Source organism: Pocillopora damicornis, chromosome 4 (genome assembly GCF_964200805.1).
Source record: "Pocillopora damicornis chromosome 4, jaPocDami1.2, whole genome shotgun sequence".
NCBI classification, from domain to species: domain Eukaryota; kingdom Metazoa; phylum Cnidaria; class Anthozoa; order Scleractinia; family Pocilloporidae; genus Pocillopora; species Pocillopora damicornis.
The window spans coordinates 22,178,748-22,201,141 of record NC_142673.1 but is presented as its reverse complement, the minus strand read 5'-3'; the positions used below and the strand labels follow the sequence as shown (position 1 = coordinate 22,201,141).

General features: G+C 37.8%; 4 protein-coding genes across 7 annotated transcripts in view; 2 read left to right on the top strand and 2 right to left on the bottom strand.

Annotated features, from left to right (window-relative positions):
- Window positions 1–2,390, top strand: part of LOC113673761 (uncharacterized) — a 43,647-nt gene extending 41,257 nt beyond the window's left edge. For all 4 annotated transcript variants that reach the window (XM_089202552.1, XM_089202554.1, XM_089202553.1 and 1 more), the window contains exons 36-37: window positions 901–985; window positions 1,571–2,390. In XM_089202552.1, the coding sequence (XP_089058678.1) occupies window positions 901–985; window positions 1,571–1,663 (178 nt within the window). In that variant the 3' untranslated portion in view covers window positions 1,664–2,390. The remainder of the gene's footprint in view (window positions 1–900; window positions 986–1,570) is intronic.
- Window positions 2,122–4,569, bottom strand: LOC113673765 (bcl-2-related ovarian killer protein). The gene is made up of 2 exons (XM_027190202.2): window positions 3,950–4,569; window positions 2,122–2,808 (listed from the first exon to the last, which is right to left on the bottom strand). The coding sequence occupies exons 1-2, from the start codon at window positions 4,454–4,456 to the stop codon at window positions 2,641–2,643; spliced, it is 675 nt and encodes a 224-aa protein (XP_027046003.2). The 5' UTR covers window positions 4,457–4,569; the 3' UTR covers window positions 2,122–2,640.
- Window positions 4,570–6,253: 1,684 nt separating this feature from the next.
- LOC113673750 (RNA-binding protein RO60) lies at window positions 6,254–11,403 on the top strand. The gene is made up of 4 exons (XM_027190183.2): window positions 6,254–7,767; window positions 8,360–8,644; window positions 9,348–9,581; window positions 10,079–11,403. Exons 1-4 carry the CDS (start codon window positions 6,934–6,936, stop codon window positions 10,373–10,375), a joined length of 1,650 nt encoding a protein of 549 aa, XP_027045984.1. The 5' UTR covers window positions 6,254–6,933; the 3' UTR covers window positions 10,376–11,403.
- On the bottom strand, window positions 11,398–22,367 carry LOC113673748 (uncharacterized). The gene is made up of 7 exons (XM_027190182.2): window positions 22,015–22,367; window positions 19,859–20,595; window positions 18,674–18,936; window positions 17,993–18,177; window positions 17,329–17,481; window positions 16,600–16,689; window positions 11,398–15,920 (listed from the first exon to the last, which is right to left on the bottom strand). The coding sequence occupies exons 1-7, from the start codon at window positions 22,124–22,126 to the stop codon at window positions 14,242–14,244; spliced, it is 3,219 nt and encodes a 1,072-aa protein (XP_027045983.2). The 5' UTR covers window positions 22,127–22,367; the 3' UTR covers window positions 11,398–14,241.
- Window positions 22,368–22,394: the final 27 nt, after the last annotated feature.

Here is a 22,394-nt window from a genome sequence, read left to right as displayed (position 1 = left end):
TTCTCCTTACAGTGTTAATACAATATCAAGCAGACAAGTGATGAGAATAAACAAAAATATTAATTAGGGGATTATTTAGTGGATCCAATACCAAACTCTCCAAACTAACATAGTGAGAATCGTATGGCACACCGTAAGGAGAATTACTACTGAGATATTGGGAGTTAAAAGGTTAATCCATGTATTCGTTCAATGACTCGTCCATTTAAAGCCTCTCCACAACTGCTACTCTTTCGAGCAATCTCGGCTGCTGTTATTAAACAATTATTTACCAATGTTGCCCTTGACGTTCAAAAGCTATTTCCAATGCCCCTCTCAGCCCTTACTATGTCAATGTCACTCAAAGTTGATCTGCTTCGGCCCGGAATCGTTGCCCTCGCTTTGCCTAAAAAGTGTCTGTGTACGGCCTCGTTTTTGCTTCCGTAGCATGGCCTTTCTTATTTAGTCTTCTTCCCTAATGCCACTTGAATGAAAGAAGCTACCGCTCATAAAAAGGTGACTAGCATTTTATATATCCTTACAATATCACCCCCGAATCAAACATCGAACGAGAATAAGGGAAATGATCGCTAACTTCAGAAGCGCGTGGTTGTCAAACAAATTCTCCTCGCCAGCACCGTAGGAAATGTATCGAGAGCAATGAGGAGAATATGCATACTGAAGTTAAGATGTCAAGGGTTTACTCGAGACGTTTTGATGTCCTCCGCTCCCCCGCACCACAGAAAACACAAGCTAGATCTTCCCCGGCATACACAGGTCACAAGAAAAGAGCCACGCTTCGTGTTAACCCGGTGCGCTTTTTAGTGAACGAGGGGAAATAGGACACTGTCTATGGTTTCTGATTGTGAAACAGTAAGGCAAATTTTCAAAATCATTTAATGGCATTTTTGTTTGTCACAGAGAACAAGATCCACTGGTCCTCAGCTGTGCGAGTAATTTCAACGAAGAAGGAGCTTTGTCACTATGGCAACAACAAAGAGGAGAGGTGGGTAGCTTCACAAGAATGTCAACCGTAGTTCACATGTGTTGTTTATGACAGTGCTTTTGTTAAACCTGGTTTCTGGTGGTCTACCGCCGTCTTTAACCCTTTCACTCCCAATATCTTATCAGTAATTTTCCTGACTATCTGCCATGCAATTCTTATGATGTTAGTTTGGAGAATTTGGCATTGGATCGACTAAAAATCCCCTAATCGCTATTTTTCTTTATTCTCATTACTTGTCTGCCTAATAGTCCACTGACACTGTAGGGAGAAATTCTCTTTTGGTCACTCATGGGAGTTAAAGGGTTAAGACCTCTTACTGACGCGTATTTAGCTTACGAACAAGCTCTCTTGTTTGAGTTTCGCCTTACGCCCACTTTTCTGGGCACATCTGCCTGTTACACCATCGGCAGTAGAAGTCATTTAGACCCCTGTTCTGGAAGTAGCCAGTCGAGGCCTCTGTTATGCCTCTGCTTGGACAAAATTGATAGTAAACCTGTTTTACGTCACTCATTTAACGGCGCGTAACTCTCCGCTTTTCGAAATTTTATAAGTTAGGAAACTTTCTTTCTTTTCATTATTCGACAGGAAACGAATGAATGGCTCCCATTTTCAATAAAACATCGCTTCACCGAGACCGCTGGTCTATTTTTGAGGGGCGAGAATACACCGAGTGATTGACAACCCAATCCCTTGATCTCACGCTTTGTTGGTTCATTCTCCGAAGGCAAGACTGCTCAATGATTCTGAACAATTTCCACATATTTTCGAGCAATAATACATGGCTTGCACGACCTTCTTTTTCTATGAATTTGTCGCTGGGACAGAAATGTGCGAATGAAAGAAGCCGTCATTATCCTTAGACACTTAATAAGTCGTTCATGCTCACTAAAATGTTTTCTGCACTAGTACCATGTAGGTGGGTGAACGATAGGCTATAATACTCTTTTTCTAACATGCACGTTTATGTGTGTCACAGACGGGCGCATTTCATTGATTTGGTCGCTGGATCGCAATGCTGCCGTTGGGCAAACGTGAGAGGTTAAGTTATAACGTGTTGGCGTGTGCGTGATATGTCCAACTCGGTTAGTGGGCTTAGGATCTTTTTTTTTTGGTTACTTCAGCCAACCGACAGAAGGTTTTGCCATGAAAGGAATATCAATACAATATATTAATGAGAGTGCATAGCTAGGAGTATTTAAATATATAATTACAGAGAGATGGTTATCAAAATTATGTCCTTGAAACAATAATATATTCCTGTTTACGGCAAAAAAATTAAGCAAAAAGAACAAAAACTGGTAAAATTGAAATATTTTTTGTTATTTTTGTATGAATCAAAATGTTTTTTAAAAAGTATATTTTATTGGAGCCTCAATTGAAATAAACTTGCTATTTTTGACTTAAAGTTCCTGACTTTGTTCTAATAGAAACTGCTAACTACTGAACATTGTGCGGAATTCGCCTCAGATCCCGGTCTCTCTTTTAATTTTCGCAGTCAAGTTCATAGGCGTATATAACTAAACCAGTGTATTGCTAGATTGTCAACAAACACTAGCTTATTGGGGATTGATTAATTTTTAAGCTATATGATACACATATCCCTATAAAAGGGATAAATGTTGTTTTTATTTGGTATTATTATACGAGCAGGATATTTAGCCTCCGTCAATGAGACCAATGCACTCTATTGTTGCGCACAGAAACGAGTGAAGTCTTTCCTTCGTCGTATTGACCAGCCACAATCTGTTGTAGTCAAACCATCGAAGGAAATACGCCATTGAATATCTCTTTTCAATGCATTTAAATGTTTCACTGATATCAACCTGTCCAAAAATGGAAAGAGCATCACTTATTAAATGTCAGAGTAAGACTGAAATTTTTCACAGATCATAAGGTTGATTGATTTCGGAGTTCTTTGCTTGGGCTTTGGCCGGAAGAGAAATAATGCTAAGATCTGAATGTTATTTTTATTACGTGAGAGTATAATTTTTTTCCAATTCGTCTTTAATTGCATATGAGCGAACGCAAGAGGTTATGACTGACAAAATCAGGGCACTTTTCTTTTCTTTAACCCCTTAACCCCAAAGAGTGACTAGCATCTAGTTTCTCCTTTCTATATATCACCACTGAATCACACACTAAAGTCACGAGAATAAAGTAAATGATCATCAACTCAAAAAGCTTTTGATTGTTCAACAAATTCTCCTTGTCAGCACTTTAGAAGTTTACATAGAGCAGTATGGAGAATATGCATGCTAATGTTAGAATTTAAGCGTAAAACCAATGTAACATCAAAAGTGATCTTTGCTGAAAATCATTCCAGTCGAAATATGATGATTTATGCAAATATGTCGGAGCTGTATTCTTCCGGCTACACGATTACCGTATCGACTGCCTCTATTGTTTTCAACGACGTTTTGCTGTCTCAGAATACAATTATTAATTTTTCCACCTCTGATATCAGTTCCCGGATTGGTTTGAATATTTAAAGTTAATTTTCTCAGCTCGTATTTGAATATTTAGTTTTTTCATTAAATGAGAGTAACCTAAATAAATGGTTAATTTTCAGATAGGTAAGAGAGCAATCGATTTATAGACTCTCTATTTTTCTGGCGCGATGATTGAACTTTGTCAGAGAATATCTGGAAATTTTCCCAGAAATTATTATACCGAAAAATTGAAAAAAATAAATGTATCTTAAAAATCGCATTAATTAAGTCATCCTCGCTTTCAGCTATTCAAAATGCCTTTTTGTCTTTACATAATGTGCATCAAGTTGTTTTCACTAAAATATTTTTTGTAGTTCATCATTCGTTTTATTTTTGATTCGGCAATGGCCGTACTGAAACTTTCTTTTTTGGTGTAGAAAACAAGTGTGTAACTAAGATTAAAAACGCCTATGTTAATTGGTTATCTTCATCACGAACACTGATTATACAGAGATATCAACAATATATTGCTCACCCATCCGCCTTGGCTCCTTATCCAAACCGCCAAGTGATCCAAAACATAGAGCCTGACGCAACTAAGTACATTTTTCACGAGTTCTGGTCGTCCCTGTGTTATGCAGTCGGCACTGATAGCAGCTGCAAACGCGAACAGGGCTACAATTCGTCCCCAAGTGACACCTTCCCGAAACAGCTCGCGTCCAAAGTTTCTGAAAATATCGCCGACTATTACCTCGCTCCGTAATTTTACCTTGAGCTGTTTTGAAACATTGTCATAAAGATGGGGATAAGATGTTTCCAGAAGCTCGCCGACTTCGATTATTTTTAAAGAAATTGATAGGGTGCTCTCAGACACAGCTTTGGGTCGGATAAATTCAAGATTTGAATCGATATTGGAGCGTTTCAGTCGCTCTTCAATGTAGTCCAAACAGTACAAATTCGCATCGTTCGCTATAGACACATATTCCTCATTAAGTTTTGCCTCAATGAACGGTTTCAACTTTTTAGTGACAGATTTGAGCATGATCGCGGAAAAGTAATTTCTTCGTTCACTCAGTTCTGCATTTTAAGTAAAACATTAAGCTCAGAACAAACTGACGAATTAGATTGAAGATTTAGATGACAGGTGGAAAAGAAACTTAGTGCAGGTGGCATGTTCAAGGGGTTCCTAAGGCTATACAACATTTGAATAGGGTCGATCATGAAAACAAACAAAATTAGCGAAAGTTTACAGATAAACGGTCATAGAAAGAAAGAAATTAACAAGCGTTTGACAAGCACTGTGGGGTCGGACGCATAACAACACCTTTTTTTAAAATGATCTTGACCTGACTCCTGACAAAATGATTACAGATGTAGTCCAACTTTTTGAATTTGATTTGCGACTCAGACAAGGAATATTCCTGACTACTACATTGTAATATCTTATTTCTATTTTTGTGCTGAGCCAAACCACAATCACCCAGCGAGTAGAGTTCCCGTCGATCCGACTGTCTAAGATGATCAAAGGCTAATTCGCTCGAAGAGTAAACCACCTTAAACTTGAAGAGGAGTGAAAAATATTTGTTTGGGAGAAGAACCAAAAATATCTCCGTGACATGGACACAAGGTCATGATGTATTGCTGATTTTCATTTGTCAACTTTCAATTAATGACTAGCTAAAATTTTCAGTCTTTGTGAAGAACGGGTTTAGGAAAATACCTGAATAAAGGAGGTAAGTTTCTAAGGAAATTGTGATACTTCGTCGGTGGGGGAGTATAACAAGATAGTTTGGTTTTTTCAACTGGGTTGATAATGTGAATTGGTCGCAGTAAAGAGATCGACAAAGCTGAAGTCTCGAGCGTTAGCCCTTCGTTAGAGGGTTCGCTCTGACGAAGGGCTAACGCTCGAAACGTCAGCTTTGAAACTCTTAACGGTGGCCAATTTACATTACCAACTCGGTTGATAAAACCAGAAAATACCTGTCGGCTGACTAACGACCGACTGTCGGCGATCACAAAGAAGTGAAACTCGGGAAACGAAAGCAGACAAAAATGGAGTCTTTTCTTTTCGTCTGTTGTTCCCCTTGACATTTTCCCGTAACATTTACAGAACGATTTCAGATGCAAGAAAAGCTAAGCCGTTGTTGAACTTCCGTGAGGAGTACGGGTTCCGAAGCAAATGCCACCAAACAAGTACCAAGTGCTTTAGGGTTCACGGGGCGCTTTCGTGCCTAGGATCTTTTTGGCGTACCTGGATGTTTTGTGCCCACATCGAGACTCAATATGACCATGAGATTTTTGACCAGATTGAAATAAAAATATCAGATAATAGCATACATTCAAAAAGGGAAGACGACAAAAATTAAGAAAAGAAAATACCGTATTTTGCTCGAATAAGCGCCCTCGTTCTAATAAGCGTTCCCCCCCCCCCCCCGCCCCGACTGAGCGCTCACCCCTTGGCCATAACATTAAACAAGCGCCCCTCTCGAATAAGCCGCCCCCCCCCCCACCACTCCCCCTCCCTCATTTTCTTAAGTAATAATGAGGATGCAAGGAAAACATATTTCTTTTGCTACTTGTTTTATTATTTCTTAATAACCATCCTCCTTCCAATAAGCGCCCCTCCTTTTAGATGGAATTTAAACTAGCGCCTGGGCGCTTATTCCAAGAAATACGGTATGTTATAAAAAAAATTAAATACGATGTCACGCAGTAGTATGATAAATACATAAAGAGGGTAAATTTCAAAAGAAACTGCCAACCTATGCTTTCGAACCTTCCTTATTGACGGGTATCGTGTATATCAATAGTCCGAAACTAGCTCTGCCGCAAAGGCCTGGTAACGAAACCTCCACCATCACTTTGAAGATCTCTTTCTCGCTCTCCATGAACAAGGTGAGCCCAATCTGTAATTGTCTCGTCTGAAGTAATCGATTTCATCATCAACTAAATCAAGCCCTTAAAAATGGAAAAAGATTGTTGTGCAATTGTGTTAAATTTTGCTGAAATCGAAGTGAAAGTGCTTACCGAAGCAGAAAACATAGATTACAACTTGATGATGAAATGTATGGTGTATAGGGTCCAGTCTACCCAAGAGGTTTCTTATCACGTCAAGTCTTCCAAATCTTTTCGCGTTTTTTCAAATTTTTGTAACAGCAAGATAATTTTTTTGAAAAATTGTGGATCAAGGCGTTAAAGAATGCCAACTTAGCAATTTTTTAAGAGGATCGGGTAGAAAATTTATCTGGAAAAGAATGGACCGTTCTTTCTAAGGGAGAGGAGTCTGGGTTAAACTCAGTCAGCCCCGTTGCCGCGTCAGCCATTACACCTTGCTGAGTCAAAGATCTTTACGTCTAAAAGAAAGAAAATATACCTCTCTAGACACTTTTAGACCGATAGCAGAGTGAAAAAACATACGTAAGCTCGGTCCGTGTGCATTTTGTGAACGAAAGTGAATTAAAAGGCTCGTGAAACTGAGTACTTGACGAATAAAGGAACAAAGGCGGAAGTATTAGATTCATGGCTGAACAACAAGCTCCTCAGGATGTGGAAATGGCGAATGACCCCTCAGATACGCCACAATCGCAGCCGATAGCAGCAAACCAAGTACAGAATGAAGCTGGTGGTTTTGTATGGCAAGTGGATGACTTAGTGCGGTTTCGACGCTTCCTCGTGCTTGGAAGTGAAGGCGGAACGTACTACGCGTCGCAGCAACAACTTGGGCAAGAGAACGCTCAAGCTTTAATGCGACTTATCGCCCAAGGTAGGGGACCCGAAGCCGTAAAAATTATAGTCGAATACAGCACACAGGGTCGTACAGCCAAGCAAGACCCGATAATTCTATCTTTGGCCTTGTGTGCTCGATCGAAGCACATGGAAACCAAACGCGCTGCTTATGCCGCCCTCGGCGAAGTATTGCGAATTCCAACGCACCTCTTTAACTTCGTGGAGATCTGCGAGACCCTAAGCAAACCATCGACTGGCTGGGGCAGAGCACATCGAAAAGCAATTCAAAAATGGTACAATGGGAAGAAGCCACGCGGTCTTGCAATGGCCGTAACCAAGTACAAACAGCGCAATGGCTGGTCACACCGGGACCTGTTTAGACTTTGCCACGTAAAACCGACCGATCCAGCTATTCAATTTGTTGTTAAATATGTGATTAAAGGATTTGATGCTGTTAAAGAAGATGCTGGGAAGGCTGGAGTTAGTCAGGATGTTACCTCTGTGTACACCTTTTTAGAAGGGGTAGAACAAGCCAAGACAATGAGTGAAGACGAGTTGGTCAGCGCCATTCCAAGGCATGGGCTGGTGAGGGAACATATTCCCACAAACCATCTTAGCTCCAAAAAGGTAACGAATTTATTAGTTTAAACGCAATAAAATAAAGTTATTGAAAAAAATTCTTGTAATACCAAATATCTATGAACTGAGATCGATAAGGTGTTTCATTGAGCTTGAAGGCAATTGATGCTTGTTAATTGATGTCAAATCAGTTTGTGGTTTATGATACCCAATCATTTGTGGATTTGTTAAAATTATGATCCAGGCTTAAAAAGTTACCTCAGAAATAATACAACATCTCTCTGACACTTTTCCTTTTAAACGTATAGTCTGATTGTTGTAGCAAATGTGTGTATGGAAGGGGCTGGTGTTAATGACGTTAGGTGATGTTTTGACAAGTTTGGTAGAATGGTCATTGGAGTGAAGTCAAGTGATTATGCATGAATAGGACTCCTATTCAGATTGAGGAAATGTCAGTAATTGTCACAGACAATGGTTTCCTTGAAGACTTCTCACCTGCAAAATTGCACTACACAAGACTTGTTACCTTCTTGTTGAAACCATGTACTTAACTTTTCATTTTGTTAAATTCAGAGGGTTGTATATCATGGCCTTAGAATTATTCTTGGTAATTAAAACAGTTCCTTTTTGTCATGAACAGATCTGGGAAGCACTCCTTGAAAAAATGCCTATGACAGCCATGATCAGAAATCTTGGGAAAATGACGAATGTTGGTGTATTAGCCCCCTTGACGGATGGAATGACCAAAGTCTGTGATAAGTTGAGGGATGAGGAGAGCCTCAAGAGTGCTCGCGTTCACCCATTCTCCATCCTTCTGGCTCTGAAGCAGTATCAAGCAGGTCAAGGAGACAAAGGGAAGCTTACATGGCAACCAAATCAAGCAATTGTTTCAGCTTTGGATGAAGCATTTTACATTGCATTTAAGGTTTGTAAAAGAGAGGGTTTCCTGTTTTTGTACCTGACTTTTGTGTTAGTCATAAGAAAGACCAATCATATCAAGTGTGTATAACCCCATAAGCTTTAAGGTTAAGTTTGTAAGAACTCAGTTCTGTGCTGTTAAGTTATATTACAGGTCTAAGATCAAAGAATTGAGTTATGCATGATAATTGTAATCTATATTATCTGAAAGAAAACCTATCAAAAATTTAAAAATGGTTCAGATATGATTTCAAGACAGTGATCAACTTAAATTATTTTTATTCTGGAGTGTCCATCCAGAGCTACTCTAGTCAGAAGAATATAAAAAGATAGGAATATTACTTTACAAGGTTAAAAGATCTTTCCACTAACCACTTTCCACATCATTAATAGTTATCATTTAAGCCTGAAAGTTATATCACCTGGGGCCCATTTTGTGAAGGTCCCAGTAACTTAATCAGCCAATAAAGCTGTTTCACTCAAACTCACCCTAACCCTTACCCTAACCCTAAGAAAATTATGAAATAAGACTATAAGCTAAAGGAACAAGATGGATTGGTTAGGGTACCAGAACCTACCTTTCTGTGTTAAAATTTTGGTTTTGAAATATGGCTTTGGGATCTTTTAGTTACCAGGACTCTAAAGGAACAGACTCCTGGTCATTGTAACTTTTAAATAATTTCATAGAAATTCCATTTTTTTGTTTTCAGACTGTTCAACCCACCAACAAGAGATATCTTCTGGCTATTGATGTCAGTGGCTCCATGTCTTGGGGGAACTGTAATGGTACAACCATCACCCCAAGGGTTGCATCTGCTGCCATGGCAATGCTAACAGCCCGCACAGAGCCACAGTATCATTTTGTAGGCTTTTCACATCGTTTGGTGCCTCTTAATATTAACTCCACTCAGAGACTTGACACAGTTTTAAGAACCATTGAACAGGTGAGTTTAGAAATGACTTAAGCTTAATTCAGATTTTGTTCCTTTTACAAAGTAAATCTTGACTGCTTAGTTGGGATCTCAAGTTCCCAAATGAACATTTGTATGCATCTTTGGATAGCTTGGACTTTTCAAGTTATTTTATTTGCTGTCACATATTTTTAGTCTTCAGGGTTTATGCTGTTGTGGGGTAGAACTTGAAGGGTTCTATACAATGTATCTAAACATAATTTAGGAATGTAATCTTTTACTTACAGGCTATATGCACCAATTTGAAAGACCTACCACATCATGCTTTCAGTTTAACTGTCCACAGCAAATCTTGCCCTGCTTTTAATTGAAATAATATTTGTCACTTTATATAGTAATTTTAATAGTTTGAAATTATCTATTCTTTGTGTCAGGGAGAGCAATAAGTTATTTTTACAACTTTTTAGTCATACAATCAGTTTTTATATGTCCACCAGTTTCCTAGTGATAATATTTGACATGTCTTACAGGTTCCTATGGGAGGTACTGACTGTGCACAGCCTATGTTGTATGCCAAGGAAAATAACCTTAAGGTTGATGTGTTTATTATTTACACCGACTGTGAAACATGGGCAGGACCAGTACATCCCAGTGAGGCTCTCAAGCAATACAGGGCTCAGTCTGGTATTGATGCTAAGCTCATTGTCTGTGCAATGACATCCAGTGGATTTACTTTGGCTGATCCAGATGACAGAGGAATGCTCGACATGGCTGGGTTTGACTCTGCTGCCCCCGACATCATCAGAGAGTTTGTGCTGGGTCTCTAAACACTAATGTGTAGCCAGTCTTATTGCCTCTATATTTAATAAAACATTTTAGATTTAGACTTTTCAGGCCCACTTTCAACATGGTACAGGCTAGTTTTATTTTAAGCAATGTACCTGTTTTGAATTGTTTTCTCAAGACTTTAGATTGCAGTACCATAATGGTAAATACATGTAAAGTTGTTTTTCATATGCATTCAACATATCCATGGAACTCGTATACATAATTTGGTATTGTATGGTTTTTCCTTGTATTATATTTGTTGGTATAATTAGCAATGATCTGTGGTAACAATGATAGTCACCTTGATCTTAATCCAAAGATCAAGAGCCTTTATCTTATATTAATTCCATATGTAGTCGAACACTTAAATGCCACCATTCCCTTTAGTGCTTAGTAATGAGCACTAAACAAGGCTTTATGAGATTGTTAGTTATTGGAATCCCCTTGGAGTTACAGAGCTGCAACTGATTAATAGCTTATCTCACCTTTAGTGTTCTTTATTTTTGCTTAGAATAGGGCATGATGGTCGTGAAATAAAGGAAAGAAATTAACCCAAGTAATGTTGATAAGAAAAGTCGATACTTTTTGTCTATATTTTCTCCCTTGTTGGGAAATTTTATAGCAAATTATTCTGTGACTATTTTTAGGATCACCTTAAGTTAATGTTTAAAGGTAATAGTACTTGTCAAGAGGATTGAACATTGCATCAAAGTGATGCAGCTGCTTTACATTGATTTTTTAACTAGTCACAAGAATATGGTGGTTAGATCAGGATAATAACCTTTTTTTGGATATGTACGAGTATTCTTGTTACCTGTTTGGTGGATAAGTGTTGGAAATAAAATGATTTCATTTGTAATTTGGTGTAAACAAGTACCTGTAGGGCTAGTGCAATATGTAGTCTTTGAAAACTTTCCAAGACAGTGCTTGCAGAGCCCTGCAACTTTGTAGTCCTCTCATATTCATCAAGGGCACCTCATCAAAATTATATCAAGCAATGATTGAATAAAAGCTTTGGAGATTTTTATTTTTACTGCAAGTCTTTATTGACAACAACTTTGAATTTTCTGGATACATTCATCTGAAATTGTACAATTATAATTTCAATTGCTAACAGATTTTCTGTAAATCAGTAACTCTCAAAAATAAGTAATGAATATCTCTCTTCCAATGCAAAACATTCACTTCTATTTAGCTCATTGCATGTCAATCCTCAACATCAAATTACATCATGCATGCACATTTGTGGCTAGAAACAGTTATTGCAGATTTACTGGAAGCAATTTTGCTTATAAGTTCTATATTAGTAGTTCACAAGTACTACTGAATAACATTGCATGATTTCCTATTCATGTCTCAGGAATTAAATGTGTCAAAATACAACAATATTTGTGACATCTAGGTATTTTGTTGAGTTGTGTGGGTATTATTTTAAGGATATAACTCAAGTTGTGATTATGACACACTAAACTTACTCCATTATGATCATAAGCACAATTTGTACCCTGCAAATCCCTCTAAAGAAATTGTCTGAGATTTAATTCACTCCTGCAGTAGATAAAAAAATGTAACTGCTCCTCACAAGTATAAAATTGATAAGAGTAAGGCCTGATTTCTACTTGATGACCCAATCATCCTGATCTCCCACATTTCTTGAGCCAAAAAGGATGATCCAAGTAATACAAAAACCAGGTTAACCCCTTAACTCCCAAGTTGTGATTTTTAATTCTCCCATCTTGCTACTACTCATTTCCTTGTAAATTAGTTACAAGTATTTTTTGTTAGATCAGGATAATAACTTAAACCTGATAAGTTTAATTAGTATTTACTAAACAATGGATAGCATTAGACAAGCGCTCTGATTGGCTACTCATACTCTGAATATCCTTTGCTATTCACATCAAAGCATTCACATGCAGGATTTATGCCTGAAAATTTTGTAATCGTTGTAGGAATAAATGTTAAAATCATCTCTTTTTTTTTTTTTGCTTCATTATCTCACTGTTTTAGTGAATACTAAAACAACAATTCACCTCAGTGTTGGTGGGCAGTGCTAGATATTTACCTTACTGCTTCAAGACTCATTAACTATCCTCCACAAGCCCCCTCCACTTTGGAGAATGGTTGTTAAGTATTTTCATTACCTGTTGAAAGGGAGCAGTTGCATTTTAATCACTGGTGGGAATTACAGGTTTAATGTAAAAGCACACTGGTCATCTGGATCACATGACACCTTTTTGCACCAGGCCCAGTTTCCATCCAATCATTCTAATCCACTGCACAGTGCTCAGTGTTCAGAATGATCAGAGTAGTCCAGGCAATCTTGGGCAGAAACCAAGCTTGAAAGAAGTGGGTATTGTTTTGATAATGCATAAAATTATCTCAAGAAAGATGGAGAGGATTGACATCCAAAGAAAACATTTATCAAAACTTAAGAACAATAAATAGAAGAACCACTATGTGCAAACCAAACGTTCGAGTATTAAAAAAAAATGGAAAATAGCAGATAAAAAGTAAATGGCAGATGGGAATAAGTACAAATACATGTAAAAATGTATGCACGTTAATATATAAATATTAGCATTTCATTTAAAAACTAGCTTTGGTATATTGAAATTGCTGAGTTTTAAGCTTGTCTCTGTTAAAAAAAACCACTGCAAAAAAAAAAGTTGCATTCAATTTGCACATCTACTACACTCTGTCTCTGAATACTTCCTTCAAAGTGATAACAAATTTCAAGTGTTTCAATTCAATTAAGAGTTATTTGCTCTTTTTTGGGGGAATTTATAGTATTGTCTAAAAATAATTCCTCTATCATTGTAAACTTGTAATGAGCAATCAAGTTTACAGCTTATTGCCTTTCTATTAACCCAAATGCAAAAATTATGACCCATTATTCCTACAACATTTGAGATATGAAATATAATTCCTTCTAATTACTTGCCCAAACAATGAACAGAAATAAGAAGGGGGCTTTGCATCCTTAGCTCTTCTAGTTATTTCACATAATCAATTCAACATTGATCGTTTGCAAATTTCTGGTATGTGTTGTTTCATATAAGAACAATGCAAGTTACAATAGGTGCCTTTCTTTCAGACATATATTTGAAGGTATAAGAAAGGGAAGGCAAGTAAAAAGCAAGAACTCCTCCTTGGGAGGGTAAAGAAATTCTGCTGGGCTGGAAAAGCACTTTAAATTGTCTAGGGTTTGACACCTGTAACAGTTTTAATTCTACATGTTTTAATAATTTGGGAAAAGGTGCTTCTGAACCCGACAGGTGTAGCTTCACATTGACAAAGAGATATTTTTGATTCATGTTAATCACAAACTGTCTGTGTACATTAACAGCCTGGCAAAAAATGAAATTAAAAACTACCCATATTTACACATTAACGCTTCCTAGATTGTGTTTCATGGGTAAAAATTTTTTCCCAAATCTTGCACAACTTGACGATTGCTGCTAATCACAAGTGTGCAAGTAATGAATCAAAAGCCAGCCTTCTTTCTACTGGTATTGCAAAATAAAAAAATATTGAAAAATGCAAGAGCCTTTTTGGATGACTTTCCTTACATTTGAACAAAAGAAATCATTAAGGAAAATCAGAACAAAGGCTATTAATATCACCAGATGTCAAGGAGAATTAAAAGTAAAAATCGGAAACTAGCCTCAAGCACTGGAAAATGAGAGTGACCAGGTCTTGCATCTAATTGGTTAAGAAGGAAGTCCAAGTTTTTCTGTGACCAATTTCAGTGCATGGAAAAACAGAAATGAGGCAATTCAAGGTTACTCTTGAGTCTCATTTCAAAATTCCTCTAAGACTGTGAGATTCTTTCTTTCCAAGTATCCACAATGCAGATAAAATATCAGGAGGCAGTAGCTCTTACAGTGAAACACACATTTTCTAGTGCCTCAGAAAAACTGATCACTGCTTTTCCAATCCTTTCCATATCAACAGCATTAGGATTAGGTCCCACAGTTTCCACTACACCCTCTATGTCACTGTATTTACCCTCCAGATCTGTAACTGTTCGACGGACTTTAAACCGTGCCTGTGGTTCTAGAGAGTCAGTTAAGCTTGATGATGTCTCTAGAACTTCAAGAGAGATTCCTTTGAGCTCATCAATAGCTTGAAGAAGATTATTATGTGAATCATCCATTACTCTAGCATCAGTAAGAGAGAGAATTGCCTTCATCCTTGATTGGCATTGGTCAGAAAGGTGCAAAAGTTCATTTACTTTGGGTGGTAGATTAGAATCAGTTCCTGAACTGGGAGGGGTAATTTTAGGTTTCCTGGGAATGTTTGGTTTAACTGGAGGTTTTGGTTTAGAAGGAGCTGGTTTGGGCCCAGATGACTTTGGCTTCACTACCGAAGAACTGACTTGCTGCTGGCTTGAACTTGAATTATTTCTGGTTAAAGGTCTTTTGGAAATGTCCGGGATTGATGGAGGTGGATGCATTGGTTTCGATTTTGTGGGTGGTTGCCTGAGAGGTTCAATTTTAGAACCTCTATCACTCTGTTCTGATGGTTGTTCTCCCCTCTGCCTTGGACGAGGTACTGGGCGAGGTTTGGGAGATGCCAGCCCATCATTTGAAAATTCTGAAAGGTTTGTATCCCCAGATGACAAACTTGAATTTGAGGTGGATTTTCCACTTTCTTGTAATGAGATTGGAGGTGGAGGTGGAGGGGGTCTGTTCCGTGGTCTTGGAACTGGACTTTTTGGCTTGCTCACTTCTGAATTCAGATGATCAGAGGGTTTACTTCCTGCAGCACTTGTCTTCCTGGCAGAGTTACTTGGTTTATCTTTATTTGACACCTGGGCATCCAGTTCTTTGGTTTTCTCCTCTAGCAAAGGTGACTTTGTGCTCTTATTCATTTGAGGAGGAGCGGAAAGTGGTGCTTGACTGGATGGACTGGACAAAGATTTCTGTAGAGACTGTCGGGGTGGTGGCAAAAGTGGCTTGCTAAGAGGTTGCGGGTGTGTGATTTTACGGGATCCTTGAGAGGGTGGAGCAGGCTTATTTCCATTTTCTTGCTGTTTTGGGTTTGAGAAATGAGGTGCTCCTCTCTGCTCCTGAGGTTGGTATTCTGGAGGTAAAGGTGCAGGTGGTCTTTTGTGCAGGTTATCAGCAGTAAATCTTGAAGGAAGATCCTCTTTTTGCTCTCTGCTATTTGAAACAATTCCTTTATCAGGTCTTTTTTTCAGTGTTCCAGACCTGTTACCCAATTCCTTCATCAAATTGGACATCACAGGGTTAGTTGGTAAAGGAGGTAATGAGGGACGTGCCTCCTTTTCTTTCTCCCAGTTTTTATCTTTGAGCATTGGCCGAGCTGGTGGTTCTGGAGGAGGCCCTGATGGATTCAGTGAGCTGGTAATTTTTTTCATATTGGACATTTTTGACTTTGAGCCATGAGAATCATCTTTCTTTTTTCTACTTGTGTTCTCGTCTTTTGCTGACAAAGAATCATTGACTTCACCTCTTTTCTTGCTTTTCTTTCCTTTATCTTTTTTTGATTTATTCTTTTCCAAAGCTTTCTCCACTTCTGTTTTAAAAAAATCAAAACAGCTACTTAAAAAATCCTGATCTAAAATATATATGACTGTTTGATTTAGATTAGCTTGGGTTAAATTGTTCTGACTTAGCTCTTAGGTTTAAATCATTTGTTATAACATTATGCTATTTTATTATGTCTGAATCTGTTTTAGAAAATCTTCCCTGCTGAAGGTCAATGTATTGTTTTCTTGGATTGAACAAAACACTCTCTCACAGCAAGCCCCCACAAAGATGCACAGGTATGAATGGGAAGAGGAAAATTAGCAGAAAATCACAAAATGCTACATGGTCCCAGAATGGGATGAAAGCTATTGCAGGTGGAGTAGCAACACTCCTTGTTGCTCAGTTCTGTGAAATAACCCTCACACCCCTAAAGGTGACTAGCATCTAATTTCTCACCCCTGAGTCAAACATTGAGGTCACAAGAATAAAAGAAATGATCTCTAACAAAATAAAAGAACCCCCTGATTGTTAAACAAATTCTCCATGTCAGCACCTTAGGAGATATATAGAGAACAATAAAGAGAATATGCATACTGATGTTAGGGTGCAAAGGGATTGGAAACTTATGATGTGGACTAGTTAGCAAGACTTCTCCCTAAACATGTGTTCAATTACCATTGTGTGCGAAAAAAAAATAAGAAGCAGGTCTTTAATGGACAAAATACCTTCATCAACACTGGTTGTTGAGAAGACTGTGTTCAACCATTTGTGGATTTCAGAAAATGTTGGTCGATCTTGTGGATCCCAGCTCCAACCTAAATACAAGTATTTCAATTGCTAATTTAAGTTACTTACATAAATTCCAACAACTACCTAGTTCAAATTAAAATTAATACTTCATTGGTGTCACAAATTTCCCACAGTTTACAGGGGGCACTTATTCAGCAAATGAAAACATTTTATCAACTAATACCTAATAAATAAAATATCATTTACCTGCTCTCCTGCACACAGGATACTATTAATAGCAATATGCTAAATTCTTATCACATGGTAACCTACACTAAGTATTTTACTAAGCGCAATTAACTGAGTCACCAATCACAACATCCAAACTGGTTGAGGAGAATTAACTTATTCAGGAGTTGAGGGGAACTTATTCAGTGAATAAAAACATTTTTTTAACTAATACCTAATAAACAAAATATCATTTACCAGCTCTCCTGCACACAGGATACTATTAATAGCAATATGCTAAATGCTTATCACATAGTAACCTACACTAAGTATTTTGTTAAGCGCAGTTAACTGAGCCACCAATCACAACATCCAAACTGGTTGAGGAGTACTCAAGACAGATTAATCTCCTCTCCCCCACCCCTATCCCCCCCCCCCCCCCCATTCATGACAAATTATAATATCATTTAATAAGAGATGACTCACAGATGACTCACATTTCATCATCATTTCATAGACCTCTTGAGGGCAGCCCTCTGGGGAAGGCATTCTGTATCCACTCTCCAACATTTCATACACTTGCGACAAGTCAATTCCTGGATAGGGTGACATACCATATGTTGCAAGCTCCCATAAGAGTATTCCAAATGCTGTAAACAAAAACAAAAACCTATCAACCCATCTGCCAATCTTGAAATAGATGCAAACCAATCACTATCCATGGATCCTTAAATGGATGGGTTGAAATGATTGACAGTAGTCACAATAAGACAATCTGTCTTCCTGATACAGTGCCTATAACAGTTTTGACAGGATAAAAACATTGCGTCCTTTGAAACCCAGTAAACATTTTTTCTTCAATTATTCTAAGTCCTGATTAAGGTACATGCAGTGGTCCAATAACTTCATTCTTATATCAAGAATTTTTTGTACTCGGAATACTAGTCATTGTCGTAATTACCTTCAAAGAACCCTCTACTACACTGTACCTTTTTGAGCCTCTGCCTTAAGGGAAGCTACTGAGGTTTCTCGCCATTTAGGAAATGATCTGATTGTTAAGTATCTTCTTTTTTGGCCAAAATTCCAACCACCACAGAATTGTTATTTATTGGACCAAAAAATAACAGGGACTAATCTAAATTCTAAAGGGGTATAACATACCCCAAACATCAGATTTAATCGAAAATGTGTTGTAGGCCAGAGCTTCGGGAGCTGTCCATTTGATTGGAAACTTTGCACCTTCATGAGCTGTGTAGATGTCATATGTCACTAGTCTCGACAAACCAAAGTCTGCAACCTTTACAAGATTGTTCTCCCCCACAAGACAGTTTCTAGCTGCAAGATCCCTTCAATAACAGACACAAAGATGGAAAAAGAGTTCATATTTATGTAAAAAAAGACTTACATCAAGTCTAGAAGGGGAAATGCCCAAAATTTTCCCAGGAGAGGACACTAAATGGATGTTTTGACGAGAAAAACCTCTCAATACCTGTAAGCTACTGAAACTTGACTTTCACTTTGCAAGTGTCCATGCCTACTTGTAAATAATGTTTCTGATTGCTTGATTCTACAAATTTTTTCTGGTTTCAGAACAGAAACTTGGAGCAAATTGATAGAAACTGTAGACTGAAACAACTTGAATTGTACTTTCTGACTCAAATCATTATCCTCAGTTTCTTAATTGAATATATAACTTTCATCTTCAACATTTTGGTTATCTTTTTTCAAGCACAGCTAAGGAAGTTTTAGAATATTTAGCAACTGTACGAGAGTACTTTAGTTGGACCACAACAATCTATAGTTCAGCTCTTTTCATTGTATTTAACAATGTCAAATTCCTACCTGTGAATAAAATTCATTGATTCCAAATATGACATAGCATGGGCCACTTGTGTTGCCATGTACATCAGTGTGACAGCATTCAAATCCTTGCTTGCAGTGCTTCGTAAATAGTCCAACAAATTGCCATTGGTCATGAACTCTGTTATGATGTAAAATGGTGGTTCCCTTGTACAGACACCTAAGAGCTGTACCAGTCGTGGGTGTTTTATTTCTTTCATGACTGATGCTTCTTTCAAGAATTCATCCACCTCCATTGTCTCTTCCTAGATCAGATGATTCATAATTCAGTGAGTAAAGAACCCTTCCAAATTGTGCTGTTATCAGACATTTCATAGAACTGTTCTCTCATCTCCTCACCATTGCAGGCCACACCAATGAACTTAATGCCATTCTTACTGACCTTAACCCTTCAACTCTCAAGATCTGATTGTGAATTCCCTCCTCTTGCTGCTACATAATTCCTTGTAAATTATTTATGAGAATTTGGTGTAATATCAAGATAAAAATTTCTTCCTGATAAGTTTTAGTATCCTAGTTAACCATTTGCTAGGAAACATATGGATATCATAGGCAGAAGTTACACGTTAGCCACATCTGGAAGTTAAGGATTAATGCTAGTTACTATCATGCAAGAATTCCAAGGTGGTGTTTATACCATGAGGTGTTGTACCAATGAACTGTCAGAGGCTTAGGGTCAGGTTAACAGTTTCATGACATTGTAAAGACATAAGTGTGAACCATTGAATGTACCATAAAGAAATCAAAGAAGCCCAGTTTTCTCTGAATGATGGCTTCGTTATTTTCCTTAAGGATAGAAATGATTTTAAAAGTCCTTTTGTTGCTAAACTCAGATGATTCTGTCTTTCCACCATTTCAAACTGGAGATTATAATGCTCTGACTATTTTAAATAAACAGTATCTTGAAATCAATGATTTTTAAACATCTCTTTTCAAGTTGGTTTTGGAATCAAACATTGTTCTTTCTATGCCTTTTCATTGAGGGAAATTTCTCATTAAAAGTCTGTTAGAGGTCATCCCCCTTCCCTAAAAAAAAAAATGCATGACAATTTTAGGATATATTGCACCAACCTTTTACCTGTCTATAAGACAAGTAAAAAAAGGCAAAATTAATAATTAAAAAGATACTTTTTTAACAAAATGTGAGAAAGCACATGAGCTACCCACCCTTAAGGTCTTCACAGCCACTGGTCTGTTGTACTTCTTCCACACTCCTTCATAAACCTCTCCATACTGCCCCCCACCAAGACGATGTTTCATGGCAATTTCTGATCTGGGTATTTCCCATTCATCTGGTTCAGGTGAAAAACTGTACACAGTGGGTTTATCAGTCTTTGCCGCAGGATAATGAAGAGTTGTTACAAGTCCATCTGCATGCTTAGAATGATGATGAATAAGCTCCGCAATTGATGTAAATCTATTATCAGTGGAGACATACATTTTGCCATCAGGAGCATGGCTGACTCTATAGTGATACACTCTTGAATCAAACCGCAATGAGATAGATAACTGTCCAGGATTACTTTCACTTTCACGAACCAGAAAACTTCCATTGATTCCACTGCTGAGTAAATATTCTGCTGCATTACGTGAAATAGGCCCATGATACCAAGAATGCTTTTCCAAGCTGTTCACAGGTTTCACATAACTACTCGGTAACCAGCCAATATTTCCATTTCTAGCTTGACCTTCGCACCATTCTTCAGTGTCATTGAAACGAATGATAGCCAATTCTTCTCCTGTTCGAATAGTCAACTGATTGCTGCCAGCAGCTTGAAAGTCATGTATTGCAATAAATATTGATTTATCGCGATGGTCATCTGTAAGTAGGTCATCCTTAGAGTCCCATTCTGCAACAGACTTCTCCAATGGTGTTTCAGGCAAAGGTCGCTTTGTAAGATCAACTTTAAAAGTAAATGAAAAGCAAAGTCATTCATTAAGAGCACAATTATTACACAAGTTGATTCTTGTTTCTAATTACAAGCAGATTTGATGTACAGATGGACACTAGAAAAAGCTGCAAGGGGATTTAAAGAAACCCTTTTTTTCCCAGTTTTATTAAAGGCGATTGCAGACAAATACTATACATATTTACGATCATGAGAGTAAAGTAAATGTCAATCGGTTACAAAAAGAAAAAAACACTCAGCCCAAACAGAATGAAGACTTCTAGCTAATAAAATGATCCTTTGTAACTTCCCTTCTGACAGAGTACCTGAAAAAAATTGCTGTAAATAATTCATCTTTCTTCCAAAGCAAGTCATAACTAGTAATGCTGAAAGAATCTAAAATTATCACATGTTTAGGGAAGTGAAAATGTGACAGCTTTGTACTCTCATCCACTAAACAGAGTACTCAAAAAACCATACAAGTGTTGTGATTAGCTATTACTAAGTGGTTTGAAACAACAGGTAACAGTTACGATATTACAGGTTTCACAGGACAGCTTAAAACCCACAAACTGTCTTCCAGACTTGAAATATTTGAAGGTTGAAAAATCTCTCCGAATCTCGCTTTATATTGCTCACTGAAAAAAATAGTCTAACGCTAATTGAACAGATTAATGATAAGGAAATATTTTATCTGGGCTGTCATACATTCTATATATATATAAATAACAAACGATAAATCAATGCACACATGGAAAAGGAAGTATTCAATTAAAGCTTGCGAAATGTACGCTTTCACTCTGGGGGCCAGTATTCAAACAACAATAAATACTAGCTTATATGATAACTTTTGACGTATGCACCCTGCTTAGCACGCTTTAAGATGCTGATTAATGTTCAACCTTAAGCTGTAGTTTGTTTTCACAACACGCTTTCAAGAGTGATCAATACCTGAAGGTCAGAGTGACGGAAGGTAAATCATACAAATCGCAGTCAATTAGCGAATTTTCGCTTGAATTGGCGAACTTTTCGCTTGAATTAACGTTATGTGGAGCTATTTATTTCTACAGACCACGAAAGGGATTGGTTAACCATTTAAAATGTGATGTACATTTTGCGTGCGAAATTACAAGCCGCTGCCGGACATAATTTTTCCAAGTGCATTACGCTTTTAATTTCTTTTTCTGCAAATTAGACGGAAGGTACAGCTCACACTGTGCGGAGAGTCAAAGCTTTCCTTGTACGTCATTAGACGTAGAGACATGTATTTGCTTGACATACCTACGGTCAGCAGATATTTGATCAAATTCCACAACAAAATTTCAAGCTTTACATATTCAAACACATTATCACATTAGTGTTTGAGGTTGATCAGATTCCAAAAACATCCGATTCGGAATTGAAAGAGATCTTCAAATCTATTTTCAATCTTACCTGTAGCAGTATGAAATTCTGACTTTTCAGCCTCTTTGCTCTTCCCAGATGCCTTGATCGTTTTCCCAGATTTTGATCGTTCCGTTAACGCTTTAACTGGCTGCTGACCCATACTAGCTTAGCACAGTTGGGTCTTAAGTTCTCGACGTCTCGCCACAAGTGCCATATTACAGCCCGAGTTGTCAACGTGATCTTCTCGCACAGATTACCCACAACTCACATAAAACCAAGCCATTGGATTCGATCAGTTGTCAGCTCAAGGCTACCCTATAGACGGAAATGAGAAACCAAAACGCTTTGCTGTACGTCCGTCCAAACACTTTCTCGATGTCATGCGACCCGGAAACTAAGCTGGTTCCCAGTCCCCTCCCTTACAAGCT

Coding starts and splice junctions, on each gene's coding strand:
- LOC113673765 (XM_027190202.2), bottom strand. CDS start 4,456: ATGCTCAAATCTGTCACTAAAAAGTTGAAACCGTTCATTGAGGCAAAA. Junction 2,809..3,949: donor TAAGGAGCCAAGGCGGATGG/GTGAGCAATATA, acceptor ATTTTTGGACAG/GTTGATATCAGTGAAACATT.
- LOC113673750 (XM_027190183.2), top strand. CDS start 6,934: ATGGCTGAACAACAAGCTCCTCAGGATGTGGAAATGGCGAATGACCCC. Junction 8,645..9,347: donor CATTTTACATTGCATTTAAG/GTTTGTAAAAGA, acceptor TTTTGTTTTCAG/ACTGTTCAACCCACCAACAA. Junction 9,582..10,078: donor TTTTAAGAACCATTGAACAG/GTGAGTTTAGAA, acceptor CATGTCTTACAG/GTTCCTATGGGAGGTACTGA.
- LOC113673748 (XM_027190182.2), bottom strand. CDS start 22,126: ATGGGTCAGCAGCCAGTTAAAGCGTTAACGGAACGATCAAAATCTGGG. Junction 16,690..17,328: donor CTATGAAATGATGATGAAAT/GTGAGTCATCTG, acceptor ACTTGTATTTAG/GTTGGAGCTGGGATCCACAA. Junction 15,921..16,599: donor AACAACCAGTGTTGATGAAG/GTATTTTGTCCA, acceptor TTTTTAAAACAG/AAGTGGAGAAAGCTTTGGAA.